At 38.8% G+C, this 20,087-nt stretch overlaps 1 protein-coding gene across 1 annotated transcript in view; it reads right to left on the reverse strand.

Moving 5' to 3' along the window:
* The window catches only part of Strn-Mlck (Stretchin-Mlck), a 100,517-nt gene that overhangs the window by 48,409 nt on the left and 32,021 nt on the right, over positions 1–20,087 (reverse strand). The window contains exon 7 of the mRNA XM_070107724.1: positions 215–20,023. Within this exon, the coding sequence (XP_069963825.1) occupies positions 215–20,023 (19,809 nt within the window). The remainder of the gene's footprint in view (positions 1–214; positions 20,024–20,087) is intronic.

Genomic DNA, 20,087 nt, shown 5'->3' on the forward strand with positions numbered 1-20,087 from the left:
AAATCGCGAAGCAATAAAGTTTTTTGCTACCTTCAACGAGCAACATCAATAAGAAAAAAAACGGTATACTTAACTAATCTAAAAAAAACCGAAAAATGAAGAAAGCAAAGCTCCTAGACAAATCAATGAATTTCAGTTTAAATTTAGAGAAGAAATCAAAGTAAATAATAAAAGAGCCAAGAAGAATTTCAGAAATGAAAAACAATTTGCATACCTCTTATGTTACGCGTAAATATTGGCGTGGTGCCAAATTTAGTTGTCGGTACATCGTAAACAGTTACAAGGCAGCTCGTTTCCACTTCTCCATTACGATTGGTGGCCACGCATCGGTAAACACCCGCATCGCCGGCGTCGACTGCTTTGATTTCCAAACAAGACAGTCCGTCGTTAAAGGTTTTGCGATATTTGTTGCCGTTCTCTACGAATGTTTTATCCCTGTACCAGTCGATTTTCAGTTCGGCACCGGAAATACTACATGTAAGCTTTATATCGCTTCCTACTGGTGAGTTTCTATTGGTCAGTTTTAGGTCAACATTTGGCGCACGTCTAGCGCTACGTGATTCCCGTTTATCCTTATACTCCGCCTGACGGGAGTTATCAACGTGCGTTTTTGATTGATCAGGCTGCTTTATACCGGCATCAGAAACATCTTTTCTGAGACGTCTATCTGCTGTTGGAGAAGTTGTCATATTTGGAACACCTAAGGTCTTTACGACGGACTCCGGGTGGGTTTTCACAACAACGTTATCTTCAAATTTTTTAACTTCATCGCTCTTTTCATTTATCTTCGGTTTTGCGTTTTTCTGATTCATTTCCTCAGTTGACTTTATCAGTGGAGTTTTATTTGCCTTTTCTTTGTCTAATTGTTCATCTATATTTTGAATTTCTTCAAACAGTTTTTCAGCGGACCCTTCAGAAGATTCTGATTCTTTAGCAACAACATTGAGTTCCTTAGACTTTTTATCATCATCTTTTTTTTCATCGCCTGGGCTCTTCCTTTTTTTTTGTTTCTTTGGTTTTTCATCCATCTGTTTATTATTTTTCTTAAATGTTTTTTCTACAGTCTCTGATTTGTTATCAATGATCTTGTGTATCTCGAAATTTTGCTCTCCCCCCGCGGTCATTTCAACCCCATCTTGCTTTTTTTCGTCTTTGACTTTCTCTTCTTGGGTTTGTTCAAGAGGGACTTGTTTTTCATTATCAATTTTAACTTTTTCAGACTTTTTATTGTCAACTTTTTGCTCAACGATATGGAGTTCCTCAAGTTTTTTGTCGTGATCTCTTTTTTCATCGTCCGAACTTTTCTTTCTCCTTTGTTTGTTAGATTTTTCATCTATCTGTTTATTATCTTTCTCAGCGGTTTTATCTCCAGTCTCTAATTTGCTGTCCACAACACTTAGTTGTTCTGATTTTTGCACTTTCTCCACCGTTAGTTCATTTATATCTTTTTTCTTTACGTCTTTGGTTTTTTCACTAGACATTTCTATAACTTGTTCAAGAAGTACTGGGTTTTCATTGTCAACTATGAGATCTTCAGACATCTTATCGTCAGCTTTCTTTTCTTCGCCAACACTTTTCTTCCTCTTTTCTATTTTTTGAATTTCTTCTTCCTTTTTAATTTCAACAGACTCTTGTCTTTTATCAACAAATTTGGGGTCCTTAGATTTTTGTTTTCTATACTTTTCATCGTCTCTATCTTTCATTATAGTTTTATCATTCGGTTTTTCTTCAACATTCTTGCCTTCATCTGCACTCTTTTTCCTTCTATCTTTTTCTGGTTTATCTTTCATCTCATTAAGTTTTTCAGTAAGATTTGAAGAAGGCTTTTCTAAAGCTTCTTTTTGTTCTTCATCATCTTTATCTTTGTTTTTTTCATTAGCAGCAACATTTTTCTTCCCATTGTCTTTGGGTTTTTCCACCAACGGTTTCTCAGTAGGTGTTTCCGCAGACTGTGGCGTTTTATCTGCAACCTTAAGCTCTGAAAAAATTTGTTCTTTACTCTTGTTGTTTTCCTCCCTTAATTTTTCTTCTGTCTGTTTGATTTCCTGAGGAGTCTTTTCAACCGGTTTCTTTCCAAACTCCAGTTCTTTTTCGGCAATCTTGGGACTCGCTGCTTTTTTCTCGTCGTTCTTATGATCTTCATTCCCGCTCTTCTTTTTGTTTTCTTTCTTTAATTTTTCTTCTGTTTCTTTAATTTTCTTAGTAGTCTTCTCAAGTTTTTCCATAAGCTCCAGGTTTGTTTCAGCATCTTTAAGTTCCTCGAAATCTTTCTCGTCATCATTTGGCTTGTTCAAATTCGCCTTTTCCTTTTCTTTCTTAAGCTTTTCTTCTGCATATTTAGTTCCTTCAATAGGTTTTTCAATGCATTCTTCAAACGTATTTAGTTTTTCGTCAAAAACTTTGAGTTCTTCAGATGCTCTCGAAACATCTTTTTTATCTGCGTCCACAACTACCTTCTTCTGTTTCTCTTTTATTTTTTCTTCTGCTTGTTTAATTTGATCAATAGGCTTCTCAGTAGATCTTTTCGTAGACTCTAACTTATCACTAACCACATGGAGAGATTTAGCATTTTTGTCACCTCTTCTTCTACTTTCTTCAGTTGGCTTTTCTTCTATTTTTTTAACTTCTTCAGAAAGTTTCTCAATAGATATATCTATAGGTTCTAGCTTACCACCCTTAAGATCTACAAATCGTTTCTCGACATTCTTTGACTGTGTTTCTTCTAATTCTTCAATTTCTTCAAAAGCCTTTTTGTGATGTATTTCTGCAGGATCTTGTTTTATTTTAATAACATCGGACTTATCGTCTATCTTCTTCATTTCATCCCTCAGCTTTTCATCTGTGATCTCACCACCACTTTCTTTTTTCGGTTTATCTTCACTTTGTTTAATTTCTTCCAAAGAATTCTCCTTCTCTTTGAATTCTTCAAGTATTTTTTCTTTTCTTGCACTACTCGTTTTCCTTTTAATATTTGGTTCCCTTTCTTTCTTCAATATCTCTTCAAAAAGTTTTTCAGTTGGTTTTTCAAATGGCTTTATCTTTGTATCGTCCACAATAGTCTCTGTTTTCTCTTCTTCTTCATTTTTATCGGTAATTTCTTGGATTGAATCAGTATCTTTACTTGGACCTTCCAATTTTTTGTTTCCATCATTTTCTGGTACTCTTTTCATAACATTCGAAGCATTCACATATTGAGCAATTTTTTCGCAAATACTGTGAACCCCTTCACAAAGTCTCACAGTATCTTTCAGAATTTTTTGGGTATCAATCACATCCACACACTTATCAATTGCGTTATGTTCACTCAAAGATAAATCCTTAATATTTTCGAAATCTTTACTAAATGACTTATCTGTAACGGCCTGTAGGTCATCATAAAAAATGAAAATGTCCATTAGATTCTTTTGGAGTGTGACAACTTTTTCCTTCGATTTTTGAATAGTGTTCGTATTCTTTATGTATTCCATACATGAAACAATGCTTACAAGAGTTAAGTTTGATGATGACAACTTCGAACGGAAATCGTAGTCATTTATACTATTAACTTTGATAGACGTATTCTCGACATATTCGACAATCTGGTTAAAGTATTGCAGCGAATCCAGGTTTACCGGGACTTCGGTTTCAGTCTTTGAAGGCTTTGTTGACTCTTCTTTGCTCTTGTTTTCAGCTATAATAACGGTTACTATTTCTACTACTGGTTCTGGCTCTCTAGCAATTATCAAACCTTTCGTAGGAGAAACTTCCGAGCCTTCTATACTTTCTCCCTCTGTGGCTTTGCGAAGTTCTGAACACGTTTTCAAGATTTTCGCCACCAAATCCGAAGTTTTTTGCAAAATATTTTCCGAATTTATGTGATTTTGACTATTTTCTATGAAGTCATATACAGCCAAGGCATTTATTTTAACCTCTTCGATTTTACATTTAGTATCCTTGTCGTTAATGTAATGTAAATCATCAAATGTTACAAAAATATCCATTAAAATATTTTGAAGAGTTACTATATCTTTTGAGGCTTTTTCAACCTGCTCAATATTTTTAATCGTTTCTGAAACGTTTCCAATGTTTGTTTTGAGAGATGTCAGTTTCCTGCTAAGTAATGGATGAGTTGCCGCTTTAGTTTGTTCTTCTAAACTCATAATATTTTGGATAATATTATTATAAAGTTCTTCCAGTTTAGAATAAACATTGTTCTGCGCGTCTTCGATAACAAGTTTCATATCACCTTCCTCGACTGCAATTTTTTCGTCCAGCTTTATATCTTGGGGTTTATTCGTGCAAATCCCTATTATAGATTGTTTTTCCAAATTTGATTCTAATTTCTTATCCTCCACAGCTTTGTTGTCTTTCTCATTTCTGATCGCCACTTTGGGTTGCTCAGACTCTTGCTCTTCCAAGTTTAACTTCCTTATCTCATCTTCAGACTTCACTTCTGCATGCTTTTCTTGTGATTTTTCTTCAACTGGTTTTTGCTGGGACACAACTTTTGCAAGTACTATCTCATCTAACGATTTTCCTATTTCGGACTTTGGCAACTGCTTGGGTAGTAATTCAGTTGTATTTTCGTTGTCTGTCTCTTCAATCCCTAAAGTCGTACACACTTCTTTTTCGGCTTGCTCTTCAGGATTCTTCTCGGTTTTTTTTCCTTCCACCGACAGCTTCGTTTGGCGTTGTTCATCAACCGCAATCTTTTCATCAGGTTTTTTATCAGATAACGTGGACTCTGTGAATTCTTCTAGATCGATCTGTATTTTAGTTCCACGTACTATCTCTAGAATATTTTCTGTTACATTTTCTTTATTTTGTTGAAGCTCTACCTGTAGTACATTGGCTACTTCTAGGATACTACTGGATAGCTTATTTAAAAGTAGTAACACCCTTTCAGACTCCACATATTTTGTCGAGTTTTCAATATTATCGTACAATAGCAAAGCGGTCGTTTTCACTGCCTCTAAATTCGGCTTCAATTCTTTTGTTGCTATTTCGTGAAGATCGTCAAATATAACGAAGGTGTCCATTAATGACTTTTGAAGGCTAACAATTCTCTCTGCTGATTTCTCAAGCGACTGGACGTTTTTCAAATATTTCGCAACCAAAACAAATGTGCGCAATGTGGGAATAACTGGGTTCATTTTGCTGAGAGATTTCTGAAGTTGAGGTGTAGCTATTTTAAATGAAAAATTATCAACATTGCTGACAATATTTTCGAAATATTTCTGTAAATTTTTACTTAGTTCCTCTGAAAGCGTAGGTTCTGTAGGTTCATGTTGGTCAGTTGAAGTTGTTGTTGTAAACACAATTTCGGCAACAATTTCCTTCTGTACTTTTTGTACCTCAGTCACTTCAACTTCGCATTTCTTCTCAGGTTCCTTATTATACATAGCAGTGATTTTTCCAGCAGCTTGTGATGGTTCTGTTTCAAGTGTAACTTCAGTACAATCTTCCTTCATCTTTTCTATGCTTTCTTCCGAAGTCAGTTCTTTATTTTCAAGTTCTTCTAAAACTGCTTTCTTAAAATCAATGTTTGCTTCCTCTTGCTTTTCATTTGATAATTTTTCATGAGTTACTTCTTCGGCGATCTTTGTTTCAATTACATCTTCAATGGTATGCTTTGCATCCCCCTCCTTTACCATCTCTTGGCAAACATTTATAAGTAATTTTATTAAATTAGAAATACTAATCAAAACATTCTCAGAGCTCAGTGTACCCGTACTCTTCTCGATCGTTTCATACTCACTAAGAGCCAAACTTTTAACTTCTTCCAATTTACTTTTTAGCTCCCCAATTATTTGTTGTTGTAAATCATCAAATGTAACGAAGAGATTCATTAGAACTTTCTGAAATATAACCATTTTCTCAGATGACTTCTCCACATTATTTACCACCTTTATTGCTTCGGAGATTGCTATAATAGTTTCTAACTCTTTATTGATCTGTGGTATTTTTTTTAAAAGAACGGCATGTGTCTCTCCTTGAAACAGCTGACGTATTATGTAAAGATTTTCAACCATATTTGCATAATAGCTTGACAAATTAGGATTAAGAGGCTCTTCACGCACAGAAACGTCTTGTTCCGCCATTACTTGTTGAAATGCATCTTTATCAACTTTAGCTTCAGTAGTATCTTTAATGGGCTTCTCCTCAATCGTCTTTTCGTCAACTGATATTTTCACATCAACGAGTGTAGATGCAGTTTCCATCCGATTTTCTACATCAGCTTTTACTGCTACTTCACTTTTAACAGATTCTGGGGTTTCAGTCAGTTCAGTCATCTCAGGTTCCTTAGAAGCTATCTGGAACCTTACTTCACCTTGCAAAACTGTAGATGAAGATTCTTCAGAAATTACGAATGCAGGGACCCTAACTTTCTCTTCCGCTTCTGGTTTGACAGAGTCTGAGGTTACAGTCACTTCGGCCGCCTCAAGCTCTTTAGAAACTACTTCTTGTTTAGGCACTTCGGCTTGTATAATTGTAGATGTAAGTTCTTCAGAAACTACTTGTAAAGGAGCCTTAGTTCCCACTTCTGCTTCTGGTTTAACATATTTTACTGTTTCTATCAGTTTGGACGTCTCAGGCTCTTTAGAAGATAGTTCTTGTTGAGGCTCTTCAACTTGCATAACAGTAGGTGTTGGTTCTTCAGAAATTATTGCTATAGAAGCCTTAGCTTCAACTTCTGCTTCTGGCTTGACAGATTTTTGAGTTTCAGCCATTTCGGTAATTTCAGGCCCTTTAGAAAATACTTCCTGTTGAGGCACTTCAGCTTGCATAATTGTGGATGTAGGTTCTTTAGAAACTACTGGTGCAGGAACCTCAGCTACCACTTCAGTTTCTGACTTGACAGTTTTTGAGGTTTCAGTTATTTCGGTCGCCTCAGGCTCTTTAGAAAATACCTCTTGTTGATGGACTTCAGCTTGCATAATTGTCGGTGTAGATTCTTCAGAAACTACTGCTACAGAAGCCTTAGCTTCCACTTCTGCGTCTGTCTTGACAGATTCTGCGGTTTCAGTCAATTCGGTCACCTCAGGCTGCTTAAAAGGTACTTCTTGATGAGGCACTTCAGCGTGCATAATTGTAGATGTAGGTTCTTTAGAAACTACTGGTGCAGGAACCTCAGCTACCACTTCCACTTCTGACTTGACATTTTCTGAGGTTTCAGCCATTTCGGTCGCCTCAGGCTCTTTAGAAAATACCTCTTGTTGATGGACTTCAGCTTGCATAATTGTCGGTGTAGATTCTTCAGAAACTACTGCTACAGAAGCCTTAGCTTCCACTTCTGCGTCTGTCTTGACAGATTCTGCGGTTTCAGTCAATTCGGTCACCTCAGGCTGCTTAAAAGGTACTTCTTGATGAGGCACTTCAGCTTGCATAATTGTGGATGTAGGTTCTTTAGAAACTACTGGTGCAGGAACCTCAGCTACCACTTCAGTATCTGACTTGACAGTTTTTGAGGTTTCAGTTATTTCGGTCGCTTCAGGCTCTTTAGAAAATACCTCTTGTTGATGGACTTTAGCTTGCATAATTGTCGGTGTAGATTCTTCAGAAACTACTGCTACAGAAGCCTTAGCTTCCACTTCTGCGTCTGTCTTGACAGATTCTGCGGTTTCAGTCAATTCGGTCACCTCAGGCTGCTTAAAAGGTACTTCTTGATGAGGCACTTCAGCTTGCATAATTGTGGATGTAGGTTCTTTAGAAACTACTGGTGCAGGAACCTCAGCTACCACTTCAGTTTCTGACTTGACAGTTTTTGAGGTTTCAGTTATTTCGGTCGCCTCAGGCTCTTTAGAAAATACCTCTTGTTGATGGACTTCAGCTTGCATAATTGTCGGTGTAGATTCTTCAGAAACTACTGCTACAGAAGCCTTAGCTTTCACTTCTGCGTCTGTCTTGACAGATTCTGCGGTTTCAGTCAATTCGGTCACCTCAGGCTGCTTAAAAGGTACTTCTTGATGAGGCACTTCAGCTTGCATAATTGTGGATGTAGGTTCTTTAGAAACTACTGGTGCAGGAACCTCAGCTACCACTTCAGTTTCTGACTTGACAGTTTTTGAGGTTTCAGTTATTTCGGTCGCCTCAGGCTCTTTAGAAAATACCTCTTGTTGATGGACTTCAGCTTGCATAATTGTCGGTGTAGGTTCTTCAGAAACTACTTCTACGGGAGCCTTAGCTTCCACTTCTGCGTCTGTCTTGACAGATTCTGCGGTTTCAGTCAATTCGGTCACCTCAGGCTGCTTAGAAGATACCTCTTGATGAGGCACTTCAGCTTGCATAATTGTGGATGTAGGTTCTTTAGAAACTACTGGTGCAGGATCCTCAGCTATAACTTTCGCTTCTGACTTGACAGTTTCTGAGGTTTCAGCCATTTCGGTAACTTCAGGCCCTTTAAAAAATACTTCTTGTTGAGGCACTTCAACTTGCATAATTGAGGGTGTAGGTTCTTTAGAAACTTCTGGTGCAGGAACCTCAACTACCACTTCCTCTTCTGACTTGACAGTTTCTGAGGTTTCAGGTATTTCGGTAATTTCAGGCCCTTTAAAACATACTTCTTGTTGAGGCAGTTCAGCTTGCATAATTGTGGGTGTAGGTTCTTTAAAAACTACTGGTGCAGGAACCTCAGCTACCACTTCCACTTCTGACTTGACAGTTTCTGAGGTTTCAGCCATTTCGGTAACTTCAGGCCCTTTAAAAAATACTTCTTGTTGAGGCACTTCAACTTGCATAATTGAGGGTGTAGGTTCTTTAGAAACTTCTGGTGCAGGAACCTCAGCTATCGCTTTCTCTTCTGACTTGGCAGTTTCTGAGGTTTCAGCTATTTCGGTAACTTCAGGCCCTTTAAAAAATACTTCTTGTTGAGGCACTTCAACTTGCATAATTGAGGGTGTAGGTTCTTTAGAAACTTCTGGTGCAGGAACCTCAACTACCACTTCCTCTTCTGACTTGACAGTTTCTGAGGTTTCAGCCATTTCGGTAACTTCAGGCCCTTTAAAACATACTTCTGGTTGAGGCACTTCAGCTTGCATAATTGTGGGTGTAGGTTCTTTAGAAACTACTGGTGCAGGAACCTCAGCTACCACTTCCGCTTCTGACTTGACAGTTTCTGAGGTTCCAGTTATTTCGATCGCCTCAGGCTCTTTAGAAAATACCTCTTGTTGATGGACTTCAGCTTGCATAATTGTCGGTGTAGGTTCTTCAGAAACTACTGCTACGGGAGCCTTAGCTTCCACTTCTGCGTCTGTCTTGACAGATTCTGCGGTTTCAGTCAATTCGGTCACCTCAGGCTGCTTAGAAGATACCTCTTGATGAGGCACTTCAGCTTGCATAATTGTGGATGTAGGTTCTTTAGAAACTACTGGTGCAGGATCCTCAGCTATAACTTTCGCTTCTGACTTGACAGTTTCTGAGGTTCCAGTTATTTCGATCGCCTCAGGCTCTTTAGAAAATACTTCTTGTTGATGGACTTCAGCTTGCATAATTGTCGGTGTAGGTTGTTCAGAAACTACTGCTGTAGGAGCCTCAGCTTCCACTTCTGCTTTCGTCTTGATAGATTCTGGGGTTTCAGTCAGTTCGGTCGCCTCAGGTTCCTTAGAAGCAACCTTTTTTTGAGGTGTAAGTTCTTCAGAAATTACTAGTTCAGGAGCTTTAGCTTCCACTACAGCTTTAGGCTTGACAGATTCTGGAGTTTTAGTCGCCTCAGGCTCTTTAAAAGTTCTCTCTGTTTGAGGTGTTTCAGCTTCCAGACCTATTGATACGACTTCTGGCTTAACTGATTCGACTTCAAAGGGGTCTTGCAGTATTTTCTCGTTCTTATCTAGTTTCGTAAAAGCCTCCTGTACTTCAACATCTTCGATTTTTTCAACCAGGCGCCTTTCTTCCTTTTGTTTTGACGGAATATTATGCGCTGTTTGTAGCTTAATGCAGAGTTCAAGCAGATTATTAGTTAATAAATTTGTGTCCAAAAGAATTTTAGGCAATTGTGCCGCTTCTTGTTTATTATTTATATAATCAAACTCACTTAATGCAATATTTTTAGCTTTCTCAATACTAAGCTTCTTATCTGCACTTTGCACTTTATGGAGTTCATCTAAGAATATAACGGTATCCATTACAGATTTTTTAAGTGCATCAAGTTTCTTTCCAAGTTTACTTTTAGATTTCAACGTCATTATTTCTTCAATAGTTATGATTATGCTTCCTAAGTAAGGATTTAGTGTGCTTACTTTCTTTTGAAACTCGATATCCTCAATTTTAGTAATATTCTCAGATATATGTTTTTTATTAGCTTTTATGTTTGCAAAATATTCTTCAGTCAATTTTCGTGTGGCTTCAGGATTACTAGCAAATAATTTATCTATGATCTCCTCTAACTTATAATTGGTTTCGTTCGATGAAAGCGGAGCACCCTCATAAGTGTGAACGATGTGCTCCCTCATCTTGAATAAAAGTTTTGAAAAACGTTCGTCAGTTGGGTTTTGTATTGCCTCTTTAATTTCATCTTCGTTATCTTTCCAACTTTCATTTTCATCTATAACTGCTAGGACATTTTTAATTTTATACACAACAGAGTCTTCGTCACGCTTTGGCTCATCGTCTTTCCTAAAGTCTGCAACAGTACTAGGGGTCGATTCTTGAGATACATATTTTAACCCTTCCAATAAGAGAACAAACAACTCTTTCTTAACTTCAAGCTCTTGTAGAATCTCTAAAACATCAGTAATGAGGCCTTCATCTATAGCTTTACATAGACGATCTAAGTCTTCTTTCTGTTCTAATAGTGGCGAATTTTGGGTTTTGGTGCATATAGATTCAAAGGAGTTTCGCAAATCGAATATAGCTGATTTGAGACTTTGATAAGAGCGTGAACTAATATTCATATTTGGTGCATTTTGATTTTTAATAACAGCAAATTCTGAAGAAATTCGCTCTAGCGCACTAGATGTCGCACTCAACTCCTTGTCATTAGGAAATATTTGTGCTATGAAAGATATGATACTGCCGATATATGGTAGAGTAGCCTCAGTGATGTCAAGGATCATTGCACTTCGGAGTCCTTGATGCCCGTTTAATACTTCAAGCAACACATTATTGGAATTTTGTATAATTTGACGCATCTCCATGCTCTTCGAAATGTCTTCCATGGGTGATCGGTAAATAAATGCAATCAAATCTTTTAACTTGAATAATGGTAGGAAAATGTGGTCTTCGATTGCACTTGACGGATGTATTTGTATCAAATTCTTCATCTCGCTTAAAGTTATTTCAACCGACTTGAAAACTTCTATTGTAGCTTTACTCAACTGTTGCTTATTCAAGTTCCGTATGAGTTCAGTTGTGAAACCTATGAGTTCTTCAGTTTTTTGTAAGTATATTTCAGTTGGTAGACAAGGTTCCCCTGAATCTGATTGATCGTTCTTCTTAGAGATGGTTGCTGTAGCAGTTTCAGTTTCTTGTGATGCTTGCTCCATACTAATACTTGCTAATTCAGCGGTTTTGATCGATTCTTTTTCACCTATTTTTATAGTTTCGTGGGATATTGCTTCTTGCTCGTCCTCCGTCGGTACAGGTTTCTCTTTAGCTTTTAATAATTCAGTTTGATTCTGTTTTAAGATTACTGCTTCGCTCTGCTTAAGTTCGCTTTCCAAACCATTAATAGCCGGCTCTTTCTTCTCGCCGTCAATAGGCTCTAGAGTTTCCTTTACTTCGCTTGGTGATGAAATAGTACCGTTATTTTTAACAACCAGTTTAGCTTGTAAGTTTTTTAAGTGAAGTCGAAGCGTATCAACTAATGCACCCTCTTCTGCTGATGGATTTTCCGAATGCATTTTTGGAAGAATTTCAGTTTCCACACGAACTAATGCCTCACGAACTCTTTGAATGTCCAAGCTATTTTCAGTGGATAGTCTCACGAATAAAGGATTTTTAGATTTTAACCCTTCCTCAATTCTAACTATAAATGCCTTTCCCGATGTTAAACTCAAAGTAAGTGCTTCCAAAAATGCTTGCTTTCCTTTATTGCTTTCTTCTGCATTAATTTCGGTGAGCACGGAGTTTAGTTGCGGTACAAGAGAGTCGAGTTCCTGAATCAGTTCTATTACTCTCACTCTCTTTTCGCTCGTATCAATAAAATTCGAGATGGAAATAACAGCGTTTTGCAGTTTAATAATATTTTTACGTTTGCCAGACTCAATTGTTTCATTAATCTCATCAAGCGCTCTAAAGACTGTCATCAAATGTGATTGTAAATTAGCCACAATCATTGTAGACTTTTCTACCTCTATCAACTGGAGTTCATTAATAGCCTTTGTGTTATTTAAAACCAGCTTAAGAGGTTCGATTAGCTTATGAAGTTCTACTAAGCTTTCTGATTTGGTGCACATTGAGCTGAACTCCAAAGTGGCCGACTCCATTTTGAAACACATCTCTTGCGCCAGTCGAATTTCTAAGATTGGCATGATTTGTAGCAAATCGGCAAAAGCTGTTTCAATATGTTCCAAAGATTGATCCACTCCCGCTTCATAGGTATGAGCAAGACATTTTTTTAATTTAAACATAACTTTGGCGACCTTTGCTTGACTCTCCGCTATATGTTGTTGCTCGAATGCTTTGGAGAGCTCGGTTTGCATGATTTCTAGTTCGTTTCGTAGTTCCATAACGACAGCGAATACTTCGCGCAGTTCCGGAACATTTACCCCTTTCACATCAGTTGCGCAAGCTTCAAGTTGCTTAATGATGTTTGAAAGGTTTTCTTTAACATCCGGGAACTTAACGTTTTCTTGCGCAACTACAGCTGTTAGCTCAAGGTTCGCTTCTGAAGATTTTGGCTCAATGCAAGACTTTATTGCGGAAATGTCAGCTTGCGTGGACATATCCACAATGTTCTCCACTATACTCATGTCAACCTGCTCACAATATTGCAGCAGATGGTACACGATATCTATCTTTTCCTTCACCACTTTTAAGGGCAGGCATTCTTCCAGCGCTGATAGTGGTGTCTCTTCTTGTATGTGTAGTAAGGCTTCTCTTAAATCCAAAACAGGTTTTGCGAATCTTTTCAGAATTTCGACGTTTTCTTTTTGAGAAATGCTCTCCGCTTGAGACAAGTGCACCTGCTCCACATCCGATAATGCCAGATTTTGCAACTCTTGTATGGGTTGAATAAACTGTTTGAGCTGTGCGAGGGACTCGTCCTCTGCTAAAGACTGCAGTGTCTCCAATGCATGGTTCTCTTTGATGGATAAGACAAATGGTTGAATATCCTGCAAGACTTGAGCACTGTTTAATGACATGCTTATTGTTGGCAAACTTAAAACTTGCTCTAGCTCCTCATTTTGGAAAACTTCAATGCATTCACGAACATCGTGCAGATTTTGCTCCAAAGTTTTTAGTTCGGACATCTCAGTTTCACTCAAATCTTGCAGACAACTCTGAGCAATACATTCTTTGACTTGCACTACACATGCTTCCAAATTACACACAGCATCTGCAAACGTTTTGTAATTAATAGCTTCGGAGAGGGATAGGAGAGGTGGCTCAATGACAGAAGGGTGACCAACATCAGCAAAACATTCATGGATTTTTTCCAATTTCAATAAACTTGCCTTAACCTGTTCAGTAGATTCCAGTTGTTGAAAGTCAACCTGAACCTCGGAGCCATATTTCAACACTGAGACAATTCTACTTTTGAGTTGAGACAACAAGACATCGACCTTACCTACATCAGCTGACGATAATCGAATATGTTCATCGTGAGAACGCAGCGGAGAACCAAGTAATGACTCGATCGCCGAAACGTCTTCCAATGTGGATACATCCTCTTCAGCGGGTGATGACGTTTCGCGTTGCTGCAATTCAGCATATAGCTTTTCTTCCTCAGAAAGTATTTTTGATGTAAGAGACATTTCGAGTTCTATATTTTGTTTCTCATCGCCGTGGATATCCTGCGAAATAATACGCAAAGTGTTGAGTTTATCGAAACTGTCTTGAAGAGATTTCAAATGCACTCCGAGTACGTCGACTAGCCCGTTATCTTCAGCGGTTGGAATTTGTAACTCTAGTTTTGGTATAATTTCATTTTCTATACGTATAAGAGCAGCTTCTACATTGCGTATGTCCAGTTCATTCTCCTCTGCTAATTTAAAATAGAGTGGATGATTGGCATTTAAGCCTTCTTCAATATTTTGTAGAAATGCTTTCCCTGATGAAACCCGTTGAGTCAGCGCTTCAAGTAGTTCTTGTTTGTTCTTCTGCTCTTTAGCTAATGCAATACTATCGTAAATAGAAATAAGATTCGGCGTCAAACTGTCGATTACCCGAAGGAGCTCAATTGTACGAAGTTGCTCTCTGGCGTCCACTATGAATTCATGTGTGGCAAGCACAGCGTCTTGCGCTCTTAAAGCAGTTTCACGCTCTTCTCCGTCTAATGAGTCACTGACTTCGTTTAGCTCTCTAAATGCTGCCATTAAATGCGTTTGAAGGTTGCCAACAACTAATGAGCATTTCTCGATATCAATAGTTTTCAAGTCATTTATTGATTTTACGCTCTTCAAAATGTTATCAATTGGGTCCACCAATTTTTGTAAATCAGTTTTGACATCTGGGCATAGCAATGTGGTTTTAAATGCGCACAGAGATGTATCAATTTTTGTAAACATCTCTTGAGCCAGATGTATTTCCAAAGCCGGCAGTGCTTGTAAGATATCTTCAAACGTTTTTTCAATCTCGTCCAAAGACTTTCCTACATCCGTTTCATAGGTATGCACCAGGCATTCCTTCAGTTTAAACATAGTTTTAGCCACTCTTTGATTGACTTCAACGGTATTTTGCTGTGTTGTTGACTTATACAATTCATTTTGCATGCTTTCTAATTCATTTTTAAGTTCCTTCATAACTTTGCCAACATTTTGCAATTCGGGCTCTTTATTTGTGTCATTCGAAGTCAAGCAAACTTGGATCTGTTTGATGCCACCCGCAATACATTCTTTGATATCCAGATACTTTACACTTTCTTCTACAACTTTCGCTACTGGTTGCAATCCGGTCTCTACAGACTTCAGCTCCGCACAAGACTTCAATGCGGAGACGTCAGCCTGTGTGGACATATCAGCTATATTCTCCAATGCAATCAGATTAGCATGTCCACAGTATTGTAGAAGGTTGTATATGACATCGGCTTTCTGTCTAATCGCTTGCAATGCTGGACATTCTTCGATTGGTGATTGCGGGGTTTCAGCTTGCACATGCAGTAAGGCTTCCCTGATATCCCAAATAGGCTTGGCGCACTTCTCCAACACTACAATACTCACCTCAGATGGTAAACCTTCAATTTGAGACAAGTGCACTTGATCAATTGTCGAAAGCACTGCTTTTTCCAATTCTTGTATGGGTTGTATAAATTGTTGCAGCTGTGCTAAAGACTCATCTGACGCTAAAGACTGTAGAGTCTCAAGTGCATTACTCTCTTTTATAGAAAGCACAAAGGGACGTATGTCTTGTAAAACCTGAGCACTTGTTAACGACAAGCTCGCTGGTGGCAAACTAATAACTTGTTCCAATTCTTCATTATGGAATATTTGTATGCACTCTTTAAGATCTTGTAAGGGTAGAGCCAATTTTTTCAAGTCAGAGACAGAGTTTTCGCTTAGATCTTTCAAATCATGTTGCGCAAGACACTCCTCAACTTGCACCACACATGTTTCCAAATGACACACAGCGTCGGCGAAAGTTTTATGGTCACTAATGTCAGAGTGTATATGCACTGTTTCCACAATGATGGGTTGACGTACATCTGCTATACATTCGTTGACGTCTTCTAACTTGGACAGACATGCTTTAACCTTTTGCGCAGATTCTAGTTGCAAGGAAGGAACGTCTACTATGGCGATGTGCCCTAATACTGATTCAATGCTAGTTTTGAGTTGAGACAATAATGTGTTCACTTTGCTCTTATTCGCCTCGAAAGCTTTCAGGTGATCGGTTCCATCGCCCACAGCGAAGTTCTCACTGTCTGCTGGCAAGGATTCCGCTAGGGATTTCATAGCGGATATATCTTCTAGCGTCGAGCCTTCATCCTCAACCTTTGCTACTGGTTCAACCTTTGGAGGAGCCGTTTTTATTTTATCTTTGTCTATTTCGGTTTTTCTGTCTAATTTAGGTTTCTTTGCAGCACTGCCATCAACATCCGGTTCTGCTTTCTTCTTCTCACCGACTGCTGATTGGGTCACTGCAGTTATTGCTTGTGGCAAATTAGTAATAGATTGCAGAACAGGCACCATTTCAAGCACAGACTGTACAATTGGCAGTGCTTTTAATTTAATGTGGTGCTCAGTTAGGTCCGGTATATTCTCCACGACGCCTTTTATTTTTTGCAAAACTGCGCTCAAACTTTCACTTTGTGGTACTAAACGAATTTTTGGAACTTTTTCTGGTGTAAGCGTACTCCGTAATACCTCAGCAACCGTCTGCAGTGGTTTAGCGATATCAGTCAGAACTCTTGTAGCTGCTTCATTTTCTTCACGTGTGCTCTTTGACTCCTTCAATACTTCCACATCTGCCACCAAGCCGGTGAGACTTTGATCTAATTGAGATAAAACTTCCTGGGTTTGAGTGTCTAAGCCCGGTGTCGCTTCAATCTCTGTAAGTGTGTGTAAAAGCTCTTGTATATTTTGTGCTGCTTCGTCTTGAGCTATTTTCATCTCCATTGCTTCACGCATGTAGATGAAAGATTTTTCTTGGTCAGCTGCATGTTTCTCGTCAAGTTCTACTTCGTGTTGTAGCATTTTGAACTCATGTTCTTCAATATCAATTTCCACATTTCTAATTAATTGTTGCATTCTCTCCAGGACATCTACATTTTTCTCATTCTGCTTCGCCCCTGACATATGCATAATCTCTTTACCCAAATTGACGCGATCGCTTAAACTGTGTAAAGGATCAATAAAGTCAGTTAATGAACCCGAAATTGATTTGCTTTCAATTTGACGTATGCAGTAGTTTAGCTCGTCAATTGGACGCTTTAAGTTTTCCAAGAGCGTCACATGGTATTTGGTAATGTTATCGTCGAGTACATTTCCAATTAACGAAGACATTTCTTCCTTCAAACTAAACAAGCCCTTTTGTACATTAGGCGATAAACGTGTAGAAAGTCTCTCGATATTCGTCTCAAAGTGCAGTACCGACTGCGCAATAGTTTGAAGCAGCTTTTGAGTGTCCGCTGAGTCGAGCGCCGCTTCTTCATTGAAATGACCACGTTCCACATCCTGAGTGAGTTGTGCCAACCCATTTTGTATTTCCTGTAGGGGCGGAACCATTGATTCCACAGTGCTAACGGTCAACATACCAGCTTGCACATTGTCAGACGACTGACTTAGTATGACCTCCAAGCCTTTATTGAGTTCGAATAGAGCCGGGGTTACAATATCCAATATAGCATTATTAACCTTTTGTTCTGTAGACTGTGTACCGGATAGTTCAGCCTTTCGTTCAATTGTCTCCAATACTGATTGTAATTCTTTGATTGGTTCTACAATATTTTCAAGTACCTTTTTGTGCACCTTTCTATAAATTTGTTCTTCGTTTTCTTCAAGACTCAACTCATTTTCCACCTTTTCTAAAGCAGCTTGTAAATTCACAACGGGCAGACAAATAACCTTCAATGCATCAGCCTCGTTAGGTAACTTTGCGTCCGAAATAGTCGCAAACGAGACAGGTTCAATTTCTGGCATAACTTGTAATTTGGCCACCGTTTCTGAAAGATGCTTAGCTGCTTCTAATTCTTGTGCTTCTTGTAGTAGAGCCTGTGACTTAATAGTGCCTTGTGTAATTTCGAGACCTTGCTTAATGTCATCCGCCGTTAGATCAATATGTGCACGTAAACTAGTTGACTCGAAACACTTTGCTATACTCTGCACTTCTCCTAAAGCCTTTATTAGTTGATCGCCTACGCTGTCTATAATGCAGACGCTAGTCCGTTGTATAAGTGTGATACCAGTTTCATCAATTTCAACGCACTTTTCAATTACTTGAAGGCTTGTGTGCAGCTTTCGTATATCCTCCTCCATCGTTTGAAAGAGGGCATCAAGTGAAGTTTCTCCGGAATATACTCTTAATTTGCTTTGCACTTGTTTTATTGGATCAAAAATATTGCGAATTATAGCGATACTCTGCTCAGCCGAAGCTGCGGTCATCATCATGGCCGCCTGCTCAACGACTTCCTTCTCAACGACGGTCAAATGATGCTCAATCGTTTTCAGTAGTTTGGCCAGTGGCAAAAGAGCGCGTAAATTTTCTTCAATCTCCTCTGCACTGGAAATCACTTTCACTGGTTTTACAGTGATCAAACCATCGCCAACTGCTCCGGAAATGTCTTGCATTCTTGCATCATCTTCGTTTGTTTTTGATGAATCACTGTCAGTTTGTTTCTTGCCCTTTTTACGTTTTGGTGGCTGTATATTTTCCTCGGTTTGCGCGGCATCAGGCCCTACAGCAGAATCGATGCGTGATGACATTTGTGTAGCGCTGGCAAAAGTTTGCAAATCAGAAGTGTCATCATCGCCAGCTTGGCTATTAGATGCTTTTGACAAACTGTAGAATTCTTCTGTAGTATCTGTAGGCCGTGATTTCTTACGTTTGCGTATTGGTGCAGTTAGAGAAAGTTCTTCCTCCATTTTCTCGAAGCTGCGTTGGGCATAATTTTCAGTCTCACGATCGACTTCATCTTCATGTCCGGAAGATCCATGTACAGTTATCTCCGTTATGGAAATATCATCCAAACCCGCCTCGGTGCGCATATCCTCCTCCTGCGTAAAGTATTCTGGGGAAATATCAATGACTACAGCCTCCATTAGAAGTTTACCCGATTGCGAAGTCTCTTTAACAAAACGCAACGGTGGCAATTCTACTACATTGTGTTCAGTAACATGCTCTGAGATTTGATCGGCATACATTTCAACAATCTTTAATGCTTCCTCTTCAGTTAAATCGGGTGTCTCATACAGAGACACAGAAACCTCTTTACCATCAAATGAAAAAGATACCTCACCCTTTGAGTCAATTGTTATATCCCCAACAGGAGTTTCATACAATTGAGACGTGTGCTCTTCTTGTATAGTCGATAAAGAAAAATTACGCTGCAACTCGTTTTCCTGAGCTTTCTCTTCCTTTTGAGTTTTGTAGGCCTCCTCGAAGCCAAGCAATGAAGCTGAACTTGCTACAATGCCCATACAGTTTCTTGCCTCACAGGTGTACGTTCCTAAACAGCAGGTTCCGTCTTGTCCAGATATAATTCTATGTATATCTCCAGGTTTTAGCTCAACACCATCCTTGTACCACTTTAACACTGGCTGTGGCACTCCAATTACTTTACATTCCAAATTCACAGCACCTTCCTCCGTGAGTACCGCTCTAAGGCATTCCAGAAAACGTGGTTTCTTGTAATGACGTGGTATCTGTAGTTTTAAGTAACTAGATGTAACACTTGTGCCAAAGTCATTCACAGCAACACACTTCCATTCCGCTTGGTCGACAAATTCTACACATCGTATGTCTAAGTGCCAATTTTCATGCTCACCACGATAATGATTATACCGTTCGCTATTCTCAACCGGCAGTTCATCACGAAACCAAGAGAGTACTGGATCTGGCGTAGCCTTAACATTTACTTTAAACTGGAAGCTTTCATTGATCTTAGCTTCTTGGCTCTTCAGCCCAACGACAAATTTTGGTGGTTGATTTTGATTTGCAAACAATAAGCGTTCCTCGTCGTTAAGTTGATTTTGTATATCCTCAACGGTGAGTACAGCAACACTGCTGCTCTCACCCATACAGTTTTTAGCCACACAGCAGTAAGTACCGAGCGAGTTGGTACCAGTTAGTTGATAAACGTCGCCAGGTTTCAGTTCCTGACCATCTTTAAACCATTTAAGTATGGGCGTAGGGAAGCCCACCACTTTGCACTCAAATGAAACAAGACCTTCTTCGGTAAGTACAGCACGCAAACTTTCCATGAAACGTGGCTTCCGATAATTTTTCGGAACTATTTACATAAAAATAAATAATAATATACAATACAAGTTTCATTTTATTACTTATTAGCACAC

The sequence above is a fragment of the Bactrocera oleae genome, chromosome 4 (assembly GCF_042242935.1).
Source record: "Bactrocera oleae isolate idBacOlea1 chromosome 4, idBacOlea1, whole genome shotgun sequence".
In the NCBI taxonomy this organism is placed as follows: Eukaryota; Metazoa; Arthropoda; class Insecta; order Diptera; family Tephritidae; genus Bactrocera; species Bactrocera oleae.